The sequence below is a fragment of the Pan paniscus genome, chromosome 19 (genome assembly GCF_029289425.2).
Source record: "Pan paniscus chromosome 19, NHGRI_mPanPan1-v2.0_pri, whole genome shotgun sequence".
NCBI lineage: Eukaryota > Metazoa > Chordata > Mammalia > Primates > Hominidae > Pan > Pan paniscus.
The window spans coordinates 11868345-11888361 of record NC_073268.2 but is presented as its reverse complement, the minus strand read 5'-3'; the positions used below and the strand labels follow the sequence as shown (position 1 = coordinate 11888361).

At 45.2% G+C, this 20017-nt stretch overlaps 2 protein-coding genes across 10 annotated transcripts in view; both read left to right on the top strand.

Annotated features, from left to right (window-relative positions):
* The window catches only part of UBE2G1 (ubiquitin conjugating enzyme E2 G1), a 93416-nt gene extending 90150 nt beyond the window's left edge, over positions 1–3266 (top strand). For both annotated transcript variants that reach the window (XM_034941314.3, XM_063598870.1), the window contains exon 6: positions 2181–3266. The gene's annotated coding sequence lies outside the window, so the exon portion shown is untranslated. The remainder of the gene's footprint in view (positions 1–2180) is intronic.
* A 7452-nt stretch (positions 3267–10718) lies between these two features.
* ANKFY1 (ankyrin repeat and FYVE domain containing 1) overlaps positions 10719–20017 on the top strand; it is a 98078-nt gene continuing 88779 nt past the window's right edge. For 2 of the 8 annotated variants that reach the window (XM_008962580.6, XM_003810219.6), the window contains exon 1: positions 10719–10802. In XM_008962580.6, coding sequence (XP_008960828.1) covers positions 10793–10802 — 10 coding nt within the window. In that variant the 5' untranslated portion in view covers positions 10719–10792. Of the gene's footprint in view, positions 11139–20017 lie in introns of all 8 variants that reach the window. The other 6 variants (XR_010110606.1, XR_010110605.1, XM_055101835.2 and 3 more) reach the window with 5 other exon arrangements.

The following is a 20017-nucleotide window of genomic DNA, read 5'->3' as shown; positions in this document are numbered from 1 at the left end:
GTGATATATTTGTTACTTAGTACATTTCATGCTTTGCTAAGGGCCATTTACATTGATTGGTACATGTCTTTTGGAAAGACATATAGCAGTCGTTCTACCTCTCAGGATCTTGTAGGGAGGTTGTCTAAATGGCTTTCTTTCTCCCCACAACAGAGCTTTTGGTATGGTTGCATTTGAGTGATTGTAAGATAGATCAATTTGGCCAGGCGTGGTGGCTCACGCCTCTAATCCCAGCACTTTGGGAGGCCGAGGTGGGCAGATCACGAGGTCAGAAGATTGAGACCATCCTGGCTAACACAGTGAAACCCCGTCTCTACTAAAAATACAAAAAATTAGCCAGGCATGGTGGCGGGCGCCTGTATTCCCAGCTACTCGGGAGGCTGAGGCAGGAGAATGGCGCAAACCCGGGAGGTGGAGCTTGCAGTGAGCCGAGATCGCGCCACTGCACTCCAGCCTGGGCGACAGAGCAAGACTCTGTCTCAAAAAAAAAAAAAAAAAAAGACCATCCTGGCTAACAGGATGAAATCCCATCTGTACTAAAAATACAATAAATTAGCCGGGTGTGGTGGTGGGTGCCTGTAGATCCAGCTACTCGGGAGGCTGAGGCAGGAGAATGGCGTGAACCAGGGAGGCGGAGCTTGCAGTGAGCCGAGATCACACCACTGCAGCCTGGGTGACAGAGCAAGACTCCGTCTCAAAAAAAAAAATTGATAAGTTCATGTTGGGCTTTAGAAGGCATGCTGAATTTTGAACATGTCTGGTGTGAGTTAAAATTTGTCATAACTCTTTAAGTATATTTGGCTTCTCTGTGAGGAATTTAAAATTATATCCCTTGATTTCTTAGTCATCTTCTGTTTCTTTTGCCCAAAATTGCGCATGGCAATGGATTCAGAGTTTCTGAGTTCTTTGGAACACTTGACCTAAAGATGCAGTCCTAATAGGTGTTTCCTTTTCTGCTGCCCTTGGCACCCCCACCCACCCCCCTTTCAAAGCACATATTAATATAATAAAGACTCTGAAAAGTCTAATAGTCAAATGACACTTTTAAAGCTTTAACCACTGGGTGCAGTAGCACATGCCTGTAATCCCAACACTTTGGGAGGCCGAGGTGGCAGCGTTGCTTGAGCCTGTAGTTCAAGACCAGCCTGGGTGACGTGGTGAGGACCCTGTTTCTACAAAAAAAATTTTAAAATTATCTGGGCGTGGTGGTGTGTGCCTGTGGTCCCAGCTGCTTGGGAGGCTGAGGTGTGAAGATCACTTGAGCCCAGAGGCTGCAGTGAGCCATGTTCATGCCACTGCACTCCAGCATGAGGGACAGAGTGGGACCCTGTCTCAAATAAATAACAAACAAAAACTTCAACCTAGTGTTTTTCTAACTTTTTGAACAGGAAACTCAGCCATTTATTGGCTATGTGAACTTGTCTCAGCTTTAGAGGGGAGACTCCTTCATAATGATTTGTGAGCATTCAGGAAATGAGTTTGTAAAGCGCTTAGCATGCTGCTTGGCACATCAGAACTCGATGAGGCGGTGCTGCTTTTTATGTAGATGTGTTCTTGACTTACAGTCTAACTGGATGATACGAGGCCAACAGATTCGAAACACTTAGAAACTGTGGTTGGAATGGAGGGTCATTTGTGGCAGGCTTTGTGGAGAAAATGGGTTTGAAGGGAGCTATAGTGAGTTGGATAGAATTTAGCAAGTTGGAAAGTGTGGCAATCTTAAGTTGTTTCTCTGAACATCCTCAAATGTTTGTAAATTTCCAAATCACTTGGCTTTTAAATCTTCTCTTATGGATTCTAGATTTAATATAAGTTGAAAGACATTTGAAGTATTGAAAAATCTAAATTAGCGCTGTCCAGTAGAACGTTCTGTGATGATAAGGATACAGCTGTGCTGTTCAGCTTGCCGGTCACTAGCCACATGTGACTACTGAGCACGTGAAATGTGCTTAGCATGACTCAGGAACTAAATTGTAAATTGTACTTAATGGCAATTAATTTACATTTAAAATTAAATATACCCACGTGGCTGTGAGCTACCATAATAGATAGAAACAAAGTGAGCTAGAATGAAATTAAGGATTTGTTGCCAAATAAATCTAATATGGATAAAACCTACTTACAGTTAATTCTTTTGTAATTGATGAATTGACTATATAATGTTGTTTTTGTTGTTGTAGGTCTCCAATTGAGAAACATGGCACTGTTTTTCCTGCACTCTACCCACCTATTGCTGGACTTCTGTTGTTCAAGTTGGCAAACACTGGCTGGAACTGGGCTGCAATAAAACATGCCAGTTATCAATGCTGACAAGAGCCTAACAAGTGCCAACTTACAGATGATTACGCATTTTGAATTCTAATGAACTGTTTTAACCTTCAGGAAGAATTGTAAAGACCTGTACATAGCACAACATGATCCGGATAATATATATACTGTTCATGTACATCCACAAATACACCTTGTACCAAATAATGCTTTCTTGTAGTAGAATAAGAATCGTGTAAATTCTAAAAGATTTTAGCAGGTTTTCTTTCCTATTCATTGTTTCTTATCAGTTTAAAAGGATTCCTTTAAGCATGTCAGATGAAAAGCAATTAGGATTAAAAGTTTCCATTTAATTTCCCTTAAACCCTTGAGGCTTCATTAAACTCTTTTCACTTACTAAACTTTTGTATCTTCTTTGTTTTGACACACTCCCCTTTGCTTTTATCTCTTACCTGCCAGAATGTTCTCAAATGATTTAGTTCAAATACTGAAATACTTAATGAGCAATTACTTGATTTTTAATGATGACTTCGAAGGAGTCATCACTAGGTGCTTTGTCCTTTTTGTATTCTAGTTGCACCCACCTCTTGGATTGGATATAGCAATAACATTTATTGGCCGTTGTGAGCTCTTGATCCCAGTCATTACCCCTGAGAACTAAAAATAGATGGTTCTTAATTCAACTTACTGAAAATTTCCCCAAACAATAGCAAATCTGACTTTTCCCTCTTCAGTTGCCTGGTATTAAGGTTGGATAAATGAAGCATGCACAGCTACAGGCTTTCTACTTAACTTCTGGGTTTGCTATTACAAATGCTATTTCCTCTCATACCCTTCTCCTTAGTCCTTCATATTTCTCTGCCTCTATTCTTCTATACTGCAGATTTTTCTCACCTATTGTACAAAGAAATTGCGATGTATATTTTCATGTAATTTGATTTTGGAATTCTGTCACCTTATGTAGTGAGTTCTTCCAAAATATAATTTTTTTTCAATAATTGTCAAGTTGTTGGCTTTTATTGTATTGAATGAAGGCTATAATACTGAATGCCAGAGAAGTGGTTTAGGAAAATCTCAGGTTGATTCCTTATGCAAATGAACTTTTAATACTTGAAAATCACGTGGCCATGGCAGTATATGTATTTGGTTCTATCTAGATTCTTCTGTGAATCTAAAAGCATTACAGGGGTAAATGCTTTGCTATTTGACGTATAGATCCCGTCACTAACAATAGTACACTTGGATGTGATTAATGTTTGAGCTTCAATATATTTCATATCATTCAGTTTTCTAAAACAACTTCAGCAAATGGTAAAATGAACATGTGCAGTGTTAAAGGCAGGCCTTAGGCTCCTTCATGTCTGTTGTGAGGTTGTGTGTGGGAAGTAGTCTTTGGCTTATAAGGGATAGAACTTGAGACAGTAGCAGATGGGACATGGTGTTTGATTGTGAGAATCAGTGAGAATTCGTGCATCTCTGCTCTGTGGGGTTTGGAGAAATGCTTTGGCAGAAGAGTGAAAGAACTCCTGCCAAGAGCCCAGACCACTACAAACGTTGTATGTCCTTTTTAAAGCAGAAATAAAATGGTTGAGGATGTAGTCACAGTAGAGAGTGATTTTTTTCTAAGTCCCTGTCTGTTCTTTACTCTGAAGCGTTATAAAAACCTGTAAACATTATACAAACCCACAAACCTTATAGAAACTCATAAGTGTGTTGTGACTGGAAATTGATTCATTAGAACCCAGTTTTTCTTTAAGAACTTTGTGACTTGGTTTTTTTTTCCTTTTCCAAAGACTGTAAAAATAGTTGCCCCAAAATGTCAGCACTGCACACCCTCCAGGGACTTGGAATACAATCCTTTTTACTTTTTTTTTTTTTTTTTTTTTTTGAAGAAACTGGGTCTCTCTGTCACCCAGGCTGGAGTGCAGTGGCAACGATCATAGCTAACTGCAGCTTTGACCTCCTGGGCTCAAGTGATCCTCCTGCCTCAGCCTCCTGAGTAGCTAGGACTACAGGTGTATGCCACCATGCCTGGCTAATAAAAAAAAAAATTCTTTTAAGAGATGGGATCCCTCCCTTTTTAAATCAGAACTTGTTCACATGGTGGTTGCTTGTGGCAAAATGGAGTTCGAATTTTGCTCTCCTATTGCTGTTAATTCTGCTAGCAATCTGTTGAGGTGAAACTTGGGATCTGACTCTTCAGCAAGCAGCAAATGACCTAGTAACTCAGGGACAACTATTTTTGAACTTTAAGTGCCACTTTAATGCAGTTAGTTTGATAAAACCATGTGGGTTTTTTTTTAGGGCTAGCTCTACGGGAGTGGAAGTGAGAGCCAGGCATGAGTGCGTTTCTCTTCACATGCTTTTCCACCTGCCCTGAGTGTGTTACACACTGAAACAGGCCTACATAGATGTTACAACTTCCCTTCCTCTGTCAGAGATGTCATCTGTGCCTTTCTCAGTGTTCATCTGATAATGTAAATTTAAATGCCTCTACATTTGATACGAAACCCACATTCAGGTGACACTGAACCAGGTGGCTTTTGTCCCACCAGTGCCTCTTCAGTGTGAGGCGATTCCTCTCTGCTTTAGGAAAATGATTTTTGCCCCCTAAACTTGTGCCAACCATCAACAACGTCTCCATAGATCTTATGGATTGTAGAACTGTTGGCTGTTTCCTAAATTTATTCCAAGTTCTCGTAGAGGCATATAGATTTCAGTCTGTGCTCGTATGGGATAGATGATCTGAGTGGCTTTCTGGCCTCTTTTTTGAGTTTAAAATCCATATGAGGTTGACTTGTCATACTAAGGTAACATGTTTGTGAGGTTATTCCACTAGTACTGTGATCACGTGGGTGTCAGTATCTTTAACGGCCTTCATTCTTGGTTGTGAGATTTTATTTGATATGCCCACTCACCCTCGACGAATCTGCCCACTTTGGGCTGTGGTGCCTGTGTATCTTTGCCCGTCTGGTCTCCAGTTGGTGGAATTACCTTTTTTGTACTGCCACTTCTCAGCATCTTTGAAATTTGACATAATGTTGCTTCATTTCAGTTTTTTTAGTTCTGTAATTTGTTGATTGTATTTAACTATGTGAGTTCTGTTGTGATGTTTACTGTATTGTAAAGCACCTCATTCATGTGATGAGTGCTCTATAAATCAATAAATGATGACTTAGAGGCTGTATCACGAGCTATTTTGGTTTTAGGATGCAGGTCTCAAAAGCAAGTTGTGGGACTCTTTCTGTATAAACAGCACATGATACCAAAGGAACCACAGGGAAACCTTGTATTTTACAGACTTTAAAGAAGGAACCAGAGAAGTTAACTTGCCTTCCAACCTGATAATGATGCTCTTTAGATTTCCAGTACGTGGCCACGCACCGTTTTAACTCAGAGTTTGTGTGCACTGTGATTCAGAACCTTGAAGTGAGCACTTATTAGAACATTATTGGGGATTTTGTCTTTGGCCTAAACTACCATAAAGATAAGCTGAAAGGTGAGGAACCCAGACTCAAATGTGAACTGGAAGAGACTGCAGGCACCATCTCAGTCACCACCTCTGTCCTCTAAACAGACGGGAAAATGCGCCAATACCTGCCCAGGGGTCATTCAGTAAGTTACTGACAAAAGAAGCAAGACTGAGTAGAGAACCTTCTTTACAAGATACACAAGATATCAACATCCAGCTTTTTATCCTGAATCCTTACAAATAGTTCATACGGAGTTAGTGTTAGATGTTGAAAGCTTGTTTGTCCTTGATATAAATCACTAGCGACTATTAAGGGCTCTTCCTTACAAACTCGGAGAAAGGAACATGGAGTCAGACCTCTTATTCAGCTAAATTATGAACAAGAAAATCCCCCGAGAGGAGTTTTGGCAAGATTAGGGATTATTTCTAGAGTGCAAATACCCGATAAATATATTTGGAATGAACTGTTGTGGAAGGGTCTAGACAATATATATCCCCAAACTTACATCAGTTTTAGACATAATCAGCTACTCAAGGTATAGAGCCAAAACGTTTTATTTGCGTGCTGCTTCCAGTGCAGATGAACAGGTTTTCGATGGTGTGTGCAAGGCACGAGGCTCCCAGGAAAGATGTGGATCTCCCGCTCCCTCTCATGGGACAGGGCTAATAACCGCCTTTCAAATTGAACCCTTTCTGCCTTGAGGAGGCCCGGAACCCTCACAGGATTCAGTTCACAGATCAAATGATTTTCTGGGTATGGTATTTCTGGTGGTTCAATTTCAGATGTGTGTAATCTGGCTGCCAACGTAGGATTAGGCTTTTTGGCTTGTGGAGTTGACACTCCTCACTGAGCTTTAGTGAAATGATGAAAGAATTTTGAATTCTGTTCACACAGGTAAATAAACTGAAGGAAAAGCCTTTCACAAAAGGCAGCCAAACACATCTTCTAAGACATAGGAGCTGCACAGAAAGTCCTAGGCAAGAAACTTGATTTTTTTCCTCTTCTCGGCAGTATGCAATATTCACAGTGACTTCCATTTATTCCCAACAAGAGCGCTGGAAATCAAGTTTTTCCATTTGTTGAGCCTCTCTTTTGTGGCAAGGTTGTGCTATGTGTTTTTCCTAAAGGTTCTAGTCACATTGTTAGAAGCAGCTTCCAAAGTAATCATTTCTCATGAGGAAACAGGCTCAGGTTAACTTGCCATCCATCGTTGCAGAGCACACAAGTTGCATGGCTGGGATTCGGTTCCACCGCCTGCCTTGCATACTGGGTGCTATTAGCCCTTCTTCACAGGTGAGGAAACCAGAGCTCACAGAGCGTGGATGTGTTGAGACTGGTGCTTGACCCAATTCATTGGACTAGCACTGGAGGTGTCCTCCTCTTCCTGCCCTGCCATGATACCGCACTGCCTCCTGAGTCTGTTCCCCTGTGCTCTTGAAGCTACGGGAGACAGCATTTATTCCCTTCCTGTTCTTCATGTTCCTTGTCTGAGACAGCACCACACTAAGTCCCTCTGAATCTGAGTGCAAAACCTGAAGTGGGTCTAAAATGGACCATGCTCCAGTGCTCAGCTTTTTCAAGACGTCTGTATTTCTGGTTATAGCTAATGTTATAGTTCCATCCAAACCTGGTGGGTGCTGTAGTTTACTGAGTACTATGAGTGCTTTATTTCGTAGGCTTTACTACCTTCTCTGTAACTCAGGGGTTACAGGTCAGTAAGAGTCCCCTCAAAAGACAAGGGCTGGCCGGGCGTGGTGGCTCACGCCTGTAATCCCAGCACTTTGGGAGGCCGAAGTGGGTGGGTCACGAGGTCAGGAGTTCGAGACCAGCCTGGCCAATATGGTGAAATCCCCGTCTCTACTAAGAATAAAAAATTAGCTGGGCGTGGTGGCGTGTGCCTGTAATCCCAGCTACTCGGGAGGCTGAGGCAGGAGAATCGCTTGGACCCGGGAGGCGGAGGTTGCAGTGAACCAAGATCGCACCACTGCACTCCAGCCTGGGCAACAGAGCAAGAGTCCATCTCAAAAAAAAAAACAAAAAAACAAAACAACAACAACAAAAAAAAAAACCAGACAAGGGCCCAGGGATACCGTTAAGTCATTTCTAAGATGGGCACTTTAACCTCTGGTAGAGGGCTCCTTAGAGCGAGGCTGTGATGAGGAGGCAGTCAAGCCCCTGAGTTGATCAATCCCTTCAGGCGAGTTGTTCTTTGATCGTGGCCATCCAGTCCAAGCACACTCTGAAATGGCACATATTTGTGTGCTACTCAAACAGAGAGGGTCTCTGGTTTTCATCAAATTCTCAAAGGGGGTCATGGCCCTCCAAATCTTTAGGAACCATGGATTCTAGTCCAATTTCCTTGTCAAATAGGTAGAATCTGAGATGCAGCATAAGGCTTGCAAGGACTTGCCCATCATCAACACAGCAAGTAGCTGCAGAGCCAAACCTGAACTCAGGTCTCTTAATTCCCAGAATAGCACACAGTGGAAACACCTCATCAAACATTTTGAGTGCCTGCTATATTCCAGACCCTAGGCTGGTGCTGCTGAGGTAATGATAGTCATCATGCAAAATCGGGAGTCAGCTGTGACAGTACTTTACCACAACTTTCATGTCGCTTTTACGTTATGGCCCAGGCAATATTCGCAGGGTACTCCACCATAAAAAGATGAGGCTGCTTGCATCCAGAGGAGCCTGGCCTGCCTGGCCACTCTGAAGGCCCCAAAGACTCACCATTGGGCACCCCTATAAACCATTCTCAACAGACAGGGACGCTTTGAGCGATGGCCTTCCATGGTAGGGAAAGTTCTCCCCTACCATCTTCGTGCCTTTCGTCTCCTGCCACAACAAAAAGGCTTACACGTTTCAACACCGTCTCTCATCTCCCAGGTACCTGGCAGCCAGAATTCCTACTCTTCCTCAAAAATTCAGTGCTTGACTATGTTCCCACGATCTAAGCTCCAAATTCCTCCTCCACTCCACCTCACTACCCACTAATGCTTATCCTTAACAGCACCTAAAGCTTCTCCAACTTTAAATCCTCCTTTTCGTTTCTGACACTCTTATTCTGTTCTCAGATCCTTCTTTTTAAATGTCTTTTCTTTTTCTTATTTAATTTTAGAGACAGAGTCTTGCTCTGTCACCCAGGCTGCAGTGCAGCGGCAGGATAGAGCTCACTGCAGTCCCAAACTCCTGGACTCAAGCAATTCTCCAGCCTCAGCCTCCCAAGTAGCGACAACTAAAAGCCTGCACCACCAGGTATAGCTAATTCAGATCCTTCCTTCCAACCTTTTGTCTCTTACTCCTGGCTGTCCTCCAAGGCCACCACTTTCCCTGCAATCCTGAACTATTGATGCATTCTTTTGATTCTCCCTTGAGTAAAAGTCTTTTTTGAAAGGTCTCATGCTGGGCCGGGCATGGTGGCTCATGCTTGTAATTTCAGTACTTTGGGAGGGTGGGGTGGGAGGACTGCTTGAGACTAGGAGTTCAAGACCAACCTGGCCAACAGAGACTCCATCTCTGAAAAAAAAAAAAAAAAAAAAACAAGAAAGGTCTCATGTTATTCAGCTATGTTACTGTTTAGCCCTCCATTTTGCAATTGTCTTAACTAATCGTATAGTCCTCCCCACATTCACCAAAGATTTTAGCTCCTGATGCTCCTTTCCTTTCCTACCTCTAAATCCCAACATCTAATTTTCCTGGCCTCTCACTTCCACTTCAGCCACTGTATTCCGTGGCTCTGTCCTGGACTTTTTTTTTTTTTTTTTTTTGAGACAGAGTCTCACTCTGTTGCCCAGGCTGGAGTGCAGTGGCACAATCTTGGCTCACTGCAACCTCTGGCTCACTGCAACCTCTGCCTCCCGGGTTCAAGCGATTCTACTGCCTCAGCCTCCCGAGTAGCTGGGATTACAGGCATGCACCACCACGCCCGGCTAATTTCTGTATTTTTAGTAGAGACGGGGTTTCACCATGTTGGCCAGGCTGGTCTTGAGCTCTAGACTTCAGGTGATTCACCCTCCTCGGCCTCCCAAAGTGCTGGGATTACAGGCGTGAGCCACCACGCCCGGCCTGTCCTGGACTTTTCTCATCTCCTAGTGCTACTTCACTATGAACCTGTTTGCCACTTTAACCATCAAGCTCTCACAACATTGCCTGCACTGCACTGGCCTTCAATTATCAGAGACCTGCAGTTTCATGGCTCCTCCATCAGTCCCTAGCCAGTCTATATCCCACGTTTGATGGCCTGGGCTGTCGTCTCACAGCACCCTCAATTTATTTTGGGCAATGCAATCCCAAGCCCTGGACAAATGCTATAATTCAAAATATCTGCTACTGCAGCCTGGTGGCTGAGTTCTAGAAAAAAGTGATCCATCAACACATACATGAGGCACATGAAACCAGGCCTTCCAACTTCAGCGTCCTCTTCCAAAGTTTCTTCGCTCTTCTTGGTCTCCTTCCTTGTCTCATAACTTCACCCATAAAATCGATGTCATCAAACGATCTCCCTGATTTTCTTCCCCCCTATATATCTGCACGCATGTTCTTGTTTCCTACCGTTTTAGTGGAATAACAGGTGACCTGCCTCTAGGCTAAATTTAATCCGTTTTCCTGAGTTCTGCATCGCATGCAGAGCATCCTACCTCCCCAGGGACCTCTCCACTGACTCCTTTCTCCCAGCCTCTCCTTTCTTTACAAACCTAAGGACCAACAAACCCCCTCTCTCGACCCTCTCATTGCCAAGCTTCTCCAGAGTAATCTGCATTCGTTGTGTCATCCTTTTCGGTGCCCTGCCAAGGACGTGGAATATGACAGGGCTCAGTCAGTGCTTAATAAATCTCGAGCCTCAAAAATACCCGGTAAAAAGAAACCCGGCTCTCCGCTTCCCCCAGAGTCCAGCAACCCCCTCCGCTTTCATTCACCCACTTTCCCACCCTGGGCTCCGCCTTTTGCCGCGCCTCCCGCGATTCTCGCGAGACTTGGTGATTCCGTTCCGCACCGCCCCGGTTGAGCCGCGCACTTCTCGCGAGGCTGCAGGCAGTGCCGGGCCAGACATGGCGGAAGGTAGGGTTTTTTGTGGAGCCGCGCGGGAAGACACGGAGCTGTGGGGGCGCTGCTGGCCGTGCGAAGCTGCCGTGGGAGGGGAAGGCCGGGCGTGGTTGCATGGGGGCTCCGCGGGTCTCGCGAGCCTTCCTGTCTAGCCTCTCCTGAGCTTCTCGGGCCGGGGTCCGGAGCGCGGTTCCTATGACAACGCCCCTCCCGCGATGCGGACCCCGCGGGACTGCGGTCGGCTGCGGAGCCGGGCTGGCAGGTCCCGCGCCGGTGCTGCGTGCAGCCGCGGGGCCCCGAGGGCAGCACCGGAGGCTCTTGATTGCCGGCGGTGCCGGGACGCCGGGGGAAGTAAGCCTTCTCCTTAGGAAATCGAAACTGCTGTCCTGGCACGTCCTGCATCCGGAAGGGGTCCATCCCTCGCTTGCGGAAGAGCGTGGGACTCCTCGGGCTGGGTTGGGGTGAGGTGGGGTGGGGTGGGGGCGAGGCAGCAGCGAGCTGGCCCACGCTTCAGGCGGGCGCACTGGCGGCTCCGGCTCTGCTGCAACCCCAGCCTTCAGGCCAGGCGTACAGATGAAGACGGGAGGAAGGGGTTTGCGGGAAGGGAGTTGGCCAAGGTCACACTGCTCACAAGAGGGCTGCTCAAACCAGACCTCTGTGCCTTTGCCTCCCTGTCCAGTGCCTACCCTCTGGTCTCGTGCACTTTTCATGACATTGCAGCTTAAGGCACTCTGGTCTCTCAGAGTCTGCCTGTCTTAATGTAGCAGTAATTAGAAGCCTTCATTGTCAAAGCCTTATTGTACACGTAGGGGGAAAGAAGGCCCAGAGACGGGGAGTTACCTGTCAGGAATCGTGCAGCGACATTGTTGGATCTGGGCAGCGTGGTTCTCCTCTTCACCCCATTATTGGAGAACAATATTCCTTATTTGACCTTTGTTTATTGAGTGACTGCAGTGTGCTTGGCCACGACCTTTCCTGTTGGTTTTGAGCTTTGACTGAACCCATCACTTGATGGATCTCAGATTTGGGCAGCACCTGACAGTTGGTCGGCTTTTCTCATTTGCATTAGACTTCAGATAACCTCGTGAAGGAGGCCTGGCGTGTGTATTTGCCTTTATTGATAAAGGAATTTAGGCAAAGTTACAGAGATAGCTGTGACTGACACCCAGTTGGTTTTGGGGTGTGTGTGTGTGTTTTGAGACAGGGTCTCGCTCTGTCCTACCGGCTGGAGTACAGTGGCGCGGTCACGGCTCACTGTAGCTTCAGCCTCCTGGGCTCAAGCGATCCTTCTGCCTCAGCCTCCTGAGTAGCTGGGACCAGGGGCGCTCGCCACCACACCTGGCTAATTAAAAAGGGGTGTGTGTGTGTGTGTGTGTGTGTGTGTGTGTGTGTGTGTGTGTAGACAAGGTCTTGGCCCCGTGTGGTGGCTCGCGCTAGTAATTTCAGCACTTTGGGAGGCCGAGGTGGGAGGATCGCTTGAGGCCAGGAGTTCAAGAGCAGCCTGGGCAACATGGCGAAACCTCGTATCTACAAAAAATACGGAAGTTAGCCAGGTGTGGTGGCACGTGTCTGTAATTCCAGGTACTCGGGAGGATGAGGCACAAGAATCACTTGAACCCGGAAAACGGAGGTTACAGTGAGCTGAGATCGTGCTACTGCACTCCAGCCTGGAGTGAATGGAGTGATGGCGGGTGCCTGTGGTCCTCGCAGTAATACTAGGGAGGTGGGAGGATCATTTGAATCCGGGAGGCGGAGGTTGCCGTGAACTGCACCAGCCTGGGCGACAGAGCAAGATCCTGTCTTAAAAAAGAGAGAGACTAGGTCACACTATGTCACCCAGGCTGGTCTCCCAACTCTTGGGCTCAAGCAATCCATCCGCTTTGGCCTCTCTAAGTGCTGGGGTTGCAGGTATGAGCCATCGCGCCCGGCAGGCACCCAGTTTTTGTCTTTACTTTTTCTACCATATCCCTGGAGGGGGAAACTTTAGGTGAATATTGCCTGAAGGCAGAGGAGTAAGAAAAGGAGCAAAAACCCAAGGGATTCCCTGAAGTTGCTTTTTGAGTAAATCACGGAATGTTGTACACAGCAGACAGCTGTTGCTCACAGGAGTGAGGCGGGTAGAAAGGTTCAGGAAGGTCTGCTGTGAGGTAATGGGTAGTCTGGCGCTTTTGCACTTAGGAAGGTAAGTTCGGTGTTTTGGGAATACATTAGCAAGGTTGAGATTGTGGAGGGCTGCTGGTTTTTCATTCAGCAGCTTTACTGAGCACCTGCTGTGCTTTGCAGTCGGGTTCCAGCCCTGAGGAGCTCATACAGGCTGAGTCAGCATACTCATCATCCGGCAGGCGCCTTGAGAGACATCTCGCCAGTGGGGTGTCTCTCCATAAACACACGAAGAAGACTTCCTTTCAGGGTTAAATTAGCAGGGGGATAGCTAGGTAAGCAGTCATGAAGTTCTGACTTCACAGTCTTTCTTTCCTTCCCTTCCCCTTTCCTTTTGAGGGAGTCTTGCTCTGTTGCCCAGGCGGGAGTGCAATAGCGCAATCTTGGCTCACCGCAGCCTCCACCTCCTGGGTTCAAGCGATTCTCCCACCTCAGCATCCCAAGTAGCTGGGATTACAGGCACCCGCCATCATACCCGGCTAATTTTTGTAGAGATGGGGTTTCACTGTGTTGGCTAGGCTGGTCTTGAACTCCCGACCTCAGCTGATCTGCTGGCCTCGGCCTCCCAAAGTGCTGGGATTGCCGGTGTGAGCCACCACACCCGGCCGGCCATAGTTTTTCTTTTACCTCTTTTGTGTCCCAACTTTTTGTTGGGATTTAAGCTTTTTAGAAACGATGTTGCAGACTTCAACTAGGAGGCATTCTGGGTCATTTAGCTTATTAATCTGAAGGTGCTTGCTATGCAAAGGAAGGCAAGATTAGGTAGAAAATGTTTCTTGGGATATTAATACTACTGCTTGTGCTTTAATCAGATTCTCAGAGCCTGCTATGCTTGTTTGGAGACAGTTATTTAAATATAAATAAATAGCAGATATCTGTGTCATATAACTTGAATGATCTGTAAACACACTATGGGAACTTCCCTGATAATGGTTGGTTGGCCGTGTGAGAATGTGGGAGATAGTGCCTAGGAATAGTAAATAGGATCGTGAGAGACTGAGGATACAGCTTCTTATGTGACTTGTTTAGAGAACAACCTTCTTTCCTTCCATCTATCCATGGCTATTCATTTGACCATGTATATTTAGCTAAAGTCTGTCCTAAAATTAGTTTTATTCCCCAACTCTACATCTCTGTGGCTATCCTGCTTAATCTAAGCTTCATTTGTGGGTTTTTTGTTTTTTTTTTTTGTTTTTTTTTTGAGACAGGATCTCACTCCGTCACCCAGGCTGGAGTACAATGGCATGATCACAGCTCACTGCAATCTCCACCTCCCAGGCTCAAGTGATTCCCTCACTTCAGCCTCCCAAGTAGCTGGGAGTGCAGATGTGCATGCCACCACATTGGCTAATTTTTGTATTTTTTGTAGAGTTGGGGTTTTCTGATGTTGTCCAGGCTGGTCTTGAACTCCTGGGCTCAAGCCATTCACCTGCCTGGGCCTCTTGAAGTGCTGGGATTACAGGTGTGAGCCACCGCTCCCAGCCCTAAGCTTCGTTTGTAAGTGAACTACTTCAAAAGGTTCCAATTAAAAGTTTGCTTTTAACTTTTCCTCCTAGATTTTGCTTTCTCATAGCCTAATTTCACATTTTCTAGTGTTCCCTTTAAGACATCAATCAGATCATGTCTCTCCCACTCTTCTTAATACTCCTGCCCCTCAATGCCCAACTCTCACAGTTCTCCGTAATCTTAAAATATATTCCAATTCTCTGTTAAGTATTAACAGGGTATGGGCCCCACTTAACACTTCGAGCTTATTTCCTACTTTCATTCACTGTGCCCCTGCCACACTGACTTTTTTGCGTTCTTTGTGTGTGCCCAACATGCTGCTACCTCTGTGTCTTTGTCCCTGCAGTTTCCTTGGCCTGGAACAGTCCTCCGCTGTTTCTCCACACAACTGACCCACTTTATTCACTCAGTGTCTGTTCAGTTGTCATCTCATTAGAGAGCATCCCTCACTGGAATATAAACCCCATGAGGGCAGGAACTTGGTCTGTTTTGCTCACTCCTGTATCTCCCAGCTTAGAATCATGGCTGTGGTTGAAGGAATATATGAATTTATTGAGCATCACCTGCTAGCCATCAAGAAAAGTTGCCTGGATACATCCTTAGCCTCTTGTCAAGCAAACTGGCTGGTCCACCTTTTATTATGCTCTGGATAACCTAAGTCTGCTAGGAGCTACCTAACCTACTTTTCATCCAGCCCATTTTTGTTTTAGCAACTAAAATACAATGTTTAAGGCCGGGCACGGTGGCTCACGCCTGTAATCTCAGCACTTTGGGAGGCCAAGGTGGGCGGATCACTTGAGGTCAGGAGTTCCAGACCAGCCTGACCAACATGGTGGAACCCCATCTCTACTAAACATACAAAAATTAGCCAGGCATGGTGGCATGTGCCTGTAATCCCAGCTGCTCAGGAGACTGAGTCAGGAGAATCACTTGAACCCAGAAGGTGGAGGTTGCAGTGATCCGAGATCGCGCCACCGCACTCCAGCCTGAGCAACAGAGACTGTCTCAAAAAATAATAATAATAAAATAAAATGTAGTGTTTAAGAGCTCAGACTCTGCAGCTGGACATGGATTTAAATCCTAGTTTAAGCTGTGATCATAAGCAAGTCAATTAATTGCTGTCAGTCTCAGTGTCCTCAGCTTTAAAAGGGGGATCATCTGTAGCTCACAAGTAGCTGTGGGAATCCTAGGATATTTCTCAGTTGCAGGAAGAGCCTTTTTCCACAGCGCCTAATGTTTCTTCCACAGCGACTGATGCTTTTCCCACAGCGCCTGATGCTTTCACCGTGGCGCACAGTCTTTCTCTTGAGTCTCCTCTAAAATCACTCTCTGTTTCTTTTCCTCAGTAAAAGTAAAAATTGAAAAAAATGTAATTTTTTTGTAAATAGTATATTGAACAGAAAATTTATCATAAACTTTTGTTAACTTGATGGAATTTGATCAGAAAAATACTTTTGACAACAACCCAAGCAACATGGGGAAAACATTCCATGTCCTGGGTATTCATTGACCAACACAATAGTCACTAGCCACATGTGGCTACTTAAATTTGATTAAAATTAAATAAAATTTAAAATTAACTTCTCAGTTGTACTAGTCCTATTCCAAGTACTCAGTAGCCATGTGGCTAGTAGCTCCCCCTAATGGACAGCACAGATTAATAGAACACTTGCACCATTGCCAGAAGTGCTTTGGATAGTCCTGTTCCAGAAAATGCTTCATTAGTGGAGGCTGGTAGAAATAAGGAAAGAAGGAACTTTGCTGTTTCCACTTTTTTTTTTGAGTTGGAGTCTGGCTCTGTCGCCCAGGCTGGAGTGCAGTGGTGCGATCTCGGCTCACTGCAAGCTCCCCTCCCAGGTTCACACCATTCTCCTGCCTCAGCCTCCCGAGTAGCTGGGACTACAGGCGCCCGCCACCAAGCCTGGCTAATTTTTTGTATTTTTGGTATAGACGAGGTTTCACCGTGTTAGCAAGGATGGTCTTGATCTCCTGACCTCGTGATCCGCCCGCCTCGGCCTCCCAAAGTGCTGGGATTACAGGCGTGAGCCACCGCGCCCGGCCCTACTTCTGAAATTTATCTGTTTATTGTTTTACTTATTGAACAAATGTCCCAGGTCATTGATAATTATATATAGTCCAGAGACCTCTTAAGGACTGTTCCTTTTATACCATTCTTTTCTTTTCTCTCCCTTTCCTGGTGACTACTGTCACCAGCTGTAGCTGTTAGCTTTCTCCTTGTGAATTATTTTTACTGAGAAATAAAATTTATCCATTAGTGGTTATGTCAAAGTAAAGCTACTGAATTGTGCTGAGATACACAGGATTCTGTCACTGGCAAGGTGATTTGCTGTAGGCAATTTGAGATACTATCATGATTTACAGCCTTGCTGAACAAAATGAGAAATTGCTATGTCCCCAGAATCTCCTGTTGAACCTGTGGTATTTATTGAACTCCATCTGGTAAGGTACTGTCGGGAGGAGGAGATAACCATGGAATGGGTACAGAGGGAGAAGTAATTGATAGTTAAATACGAATAGCCAGAACTAAAGCTTATTCACAGGGAGTTCTGAAGTCTAGGAGGGGAGATAAAAGAAATTGTATATGAGAAACTATATTTTAAGGTGAAAGGTAAAAAATGCTTAGGAGTTACTTTGAAAACTCAGGGAGAGATTTTTTAAGGAAGTAATGGGGAATGTATTTTGGATAATCAGGGAAAGTCTTGTTGCAGGAGACATTGCTTGAACTGAGCTTTGAAAAATGGCCCTCCTTTGGACATGGGGACATGAGATTGAGGAGAGGTCACTGTTCTAGGTGGAAGGAATTAGTGGGATGTGAAGTTGGAAGAGTATGTTAAGGGCCAGATTATTAAGGGCATTGGTTCAGCATTTGGATTTTATTCTGAGACTCATGGAGCGATACTACCGAAAGGAATCAGCCACGGTAGCGAGAGAACAGGAATTGTGTGAGGCATGGCGAAATGACTGCAGTGTAGAGGATGGATTGGGAAGAAAGGAAGTCAGAGAGCAAGCTGTAGCAGTTGATGGTGAGCCATTTGGTAGGGGCTGTGGGGCTGGTGAGGACTGATCGGAGAAAGACCACAGAACATATGAAAGACAGGACTTTTGAAACCTGGTTGAATGTTGATGAGAGAGAATCAAAGATGACTCAAGTTCTAGGTCTGGATGACTCAGACAAATGGCTGAGCTGCTAAGAGGTAGAGGAGGAATAGATTGGAGAACAAGTATTTCGACCTCACTTTTGGACATGTTTGCTTTGCCCGGTATACTTCTATGTGGTGATGTCTAAGTTGGAAGTGTTTCCAGTCAGGAGTTTGGGGTGGAAATGGCTAGTTAGCTAATATTTGTTGTGCATCTCTTATGAAACCAGCCCAATTGTCACTGCTATACACGGTGAGCTTTTGAAAGATGTGTAAGTCATGCCACCGACTGTAACATGAGGCAGACGAACCTAGCAGAGTTGAATTGCATTCAGGAAAAACGTATTTCACGGTAGGTGCAAGCTACTGTGCCAGAGATGACAAAATGAGCAAGACACAACCTTAACCTTAATGGAACTTGCAGAACAGAGAGGGGAAGGCAAAGTATTTCAAATAAGCATGCATGTTGTGCTTTCTAGTTATACCAGGTTTTCTCTTCTATATTCATGATTAATGGCACTACTTTTCAGCCAGACTCTCAAGTCAGTCACCAAAAAGTTATCCCCGACTCCCCCCCAGATCTGCATCAGTCACCAAATCCCCCGGATGCTGTACACCTCTCACATCTGTGCTTTCCTCTCTCCCTCGTTCCATTAGTACATAGTTCTCAACCTGGAGAACCCTGCACAGTACAGTTAACCTGGGAGTTTTTTCTTTTTTTGAGATGGAGTCTCGCTCTATTGCCCAGGCTGGAGTGCAGTGGCGCGATCTCAGCTCACTGCAAGCTCCACCTCCCGGGTTCACGCCATTCTCCTGCCTCCGCCTCCTGAGTAGCTGGGACTACAGGCGCCCGCCACTGCGCCTGGCTAATTTTTTGTATTTTTAATAGAGACGGGGTTTCACTGTATTAGCCAGGATGGTCTCGATCTCCTCAGTTCGTAATCCGCCCGCCTTGGCCTCCCAAAGTGCTGGGATTACAGGCATGAGCCACCGCGCCTGGCCACCTGGGAGCTTTTAAACATCCAGATTTGTGGGCTGGGCGTAGTGCCTCACACCTGTAATCCCAGCACTTTGGGAGGCCGAGGCGGGCAGGTCACAAGGTCAGGAGTTTGAGACTAGCCTGAGCAACATGGTGAAACCCCGTCTCTACTAAAAATACAAAAATTAGCCAGGCCTGGTGGTGCACTCCTGTAATCCTAGCTATTCGGGAGGCTGAGGCAGGAGAATTGCTTGAACCTGGGAAGCGGAGGTTGCAGTGAGCTGAGATCGCGCCATTGCACTCCAGCTTGGGCGACAAGAGTGAGACTCCGTTTCAAAAGAAAAAAAAAAAAGAAAAGTAGTAGTGTTGGTAATTAATCACCAGTGAAGAGCTTTTCTAATCTGATGCCAAGGAAGATAGTATTTTCAGGGAAGCTGACACTTTAATGAAATTTTTTTTGTGGAAGATCCTAATATAAGCCTGGAACAAAAATTATTCTTGTAGTTCTCCAAATAGAATGTTATCACAGCCTTTACAATCATTTCTCTTTTATCTAATGGACATAGTTAAAGCAGAATAGGTATAAAGTCATTTAGTCATTAAAGAATTACATGAAGAGACTGGGCACGGTGGCTTATGCCTGTAATCCCAGCACTTTGGGAGGCCGAGGCCAGGGGATCACCTCAGGTCAGGAGTTCAAGACCAGCCTGGCCAACATGGCGAAATCCTGTCTCTGCTAAGAATACAAAAAAATTAGCTGGGCATGGTGGCAGGCGCCTGTAATCTCAGCTGCTTCAGGAGGCTGAGGCAGGAGGATTGCTTGAACCCGGGAGGCAGAGGTTGCCATGAGCCAAGATCACACCATTGCACTCCAGTCTGGGCGACAAGAGAAACTCTTGTCTCAAAAAAAAAAAAAAAAAGAATTACATGAAGAACACTAATTCATTGCTAAAGTTTTGGCTAGAATAGAAGAACTATAGGAGTGTAGAGAAAGGAAATGCCAGGGTGGTGTGAATCTAGAAAGACTGAATACAGTGTGAGTTAGAACTGGAATGGCTGGAGGGGAGTAGAGTGCATTTACTATAGGAAATGAAGGAGCTCATTTAATTCCTGGATTAGTTAATGACTAATCTTGGTGTTCTGATATTGGAGCTGAAATCTGGCATCATGGTGTTAATGGGATGCGTTCTGGCTTAAGACCACAAATCTTGAGTCTGTCTTCTGCTAATTGTGTGATTTTAGGCAACCCACTTAAGTGAATTTCACTGTTAGTATATTACTTTTTCAATATAGTTAGAATCTGAGATGATGAATGTGAAGAACTTAACTGCCATAGGAGACATAAAAAATATTAATTCCCACTTTCTGTCTTATTGCAAAATATTACAGGAAATTGTACATTTCCTTTTACTCCATAAAATGATGTT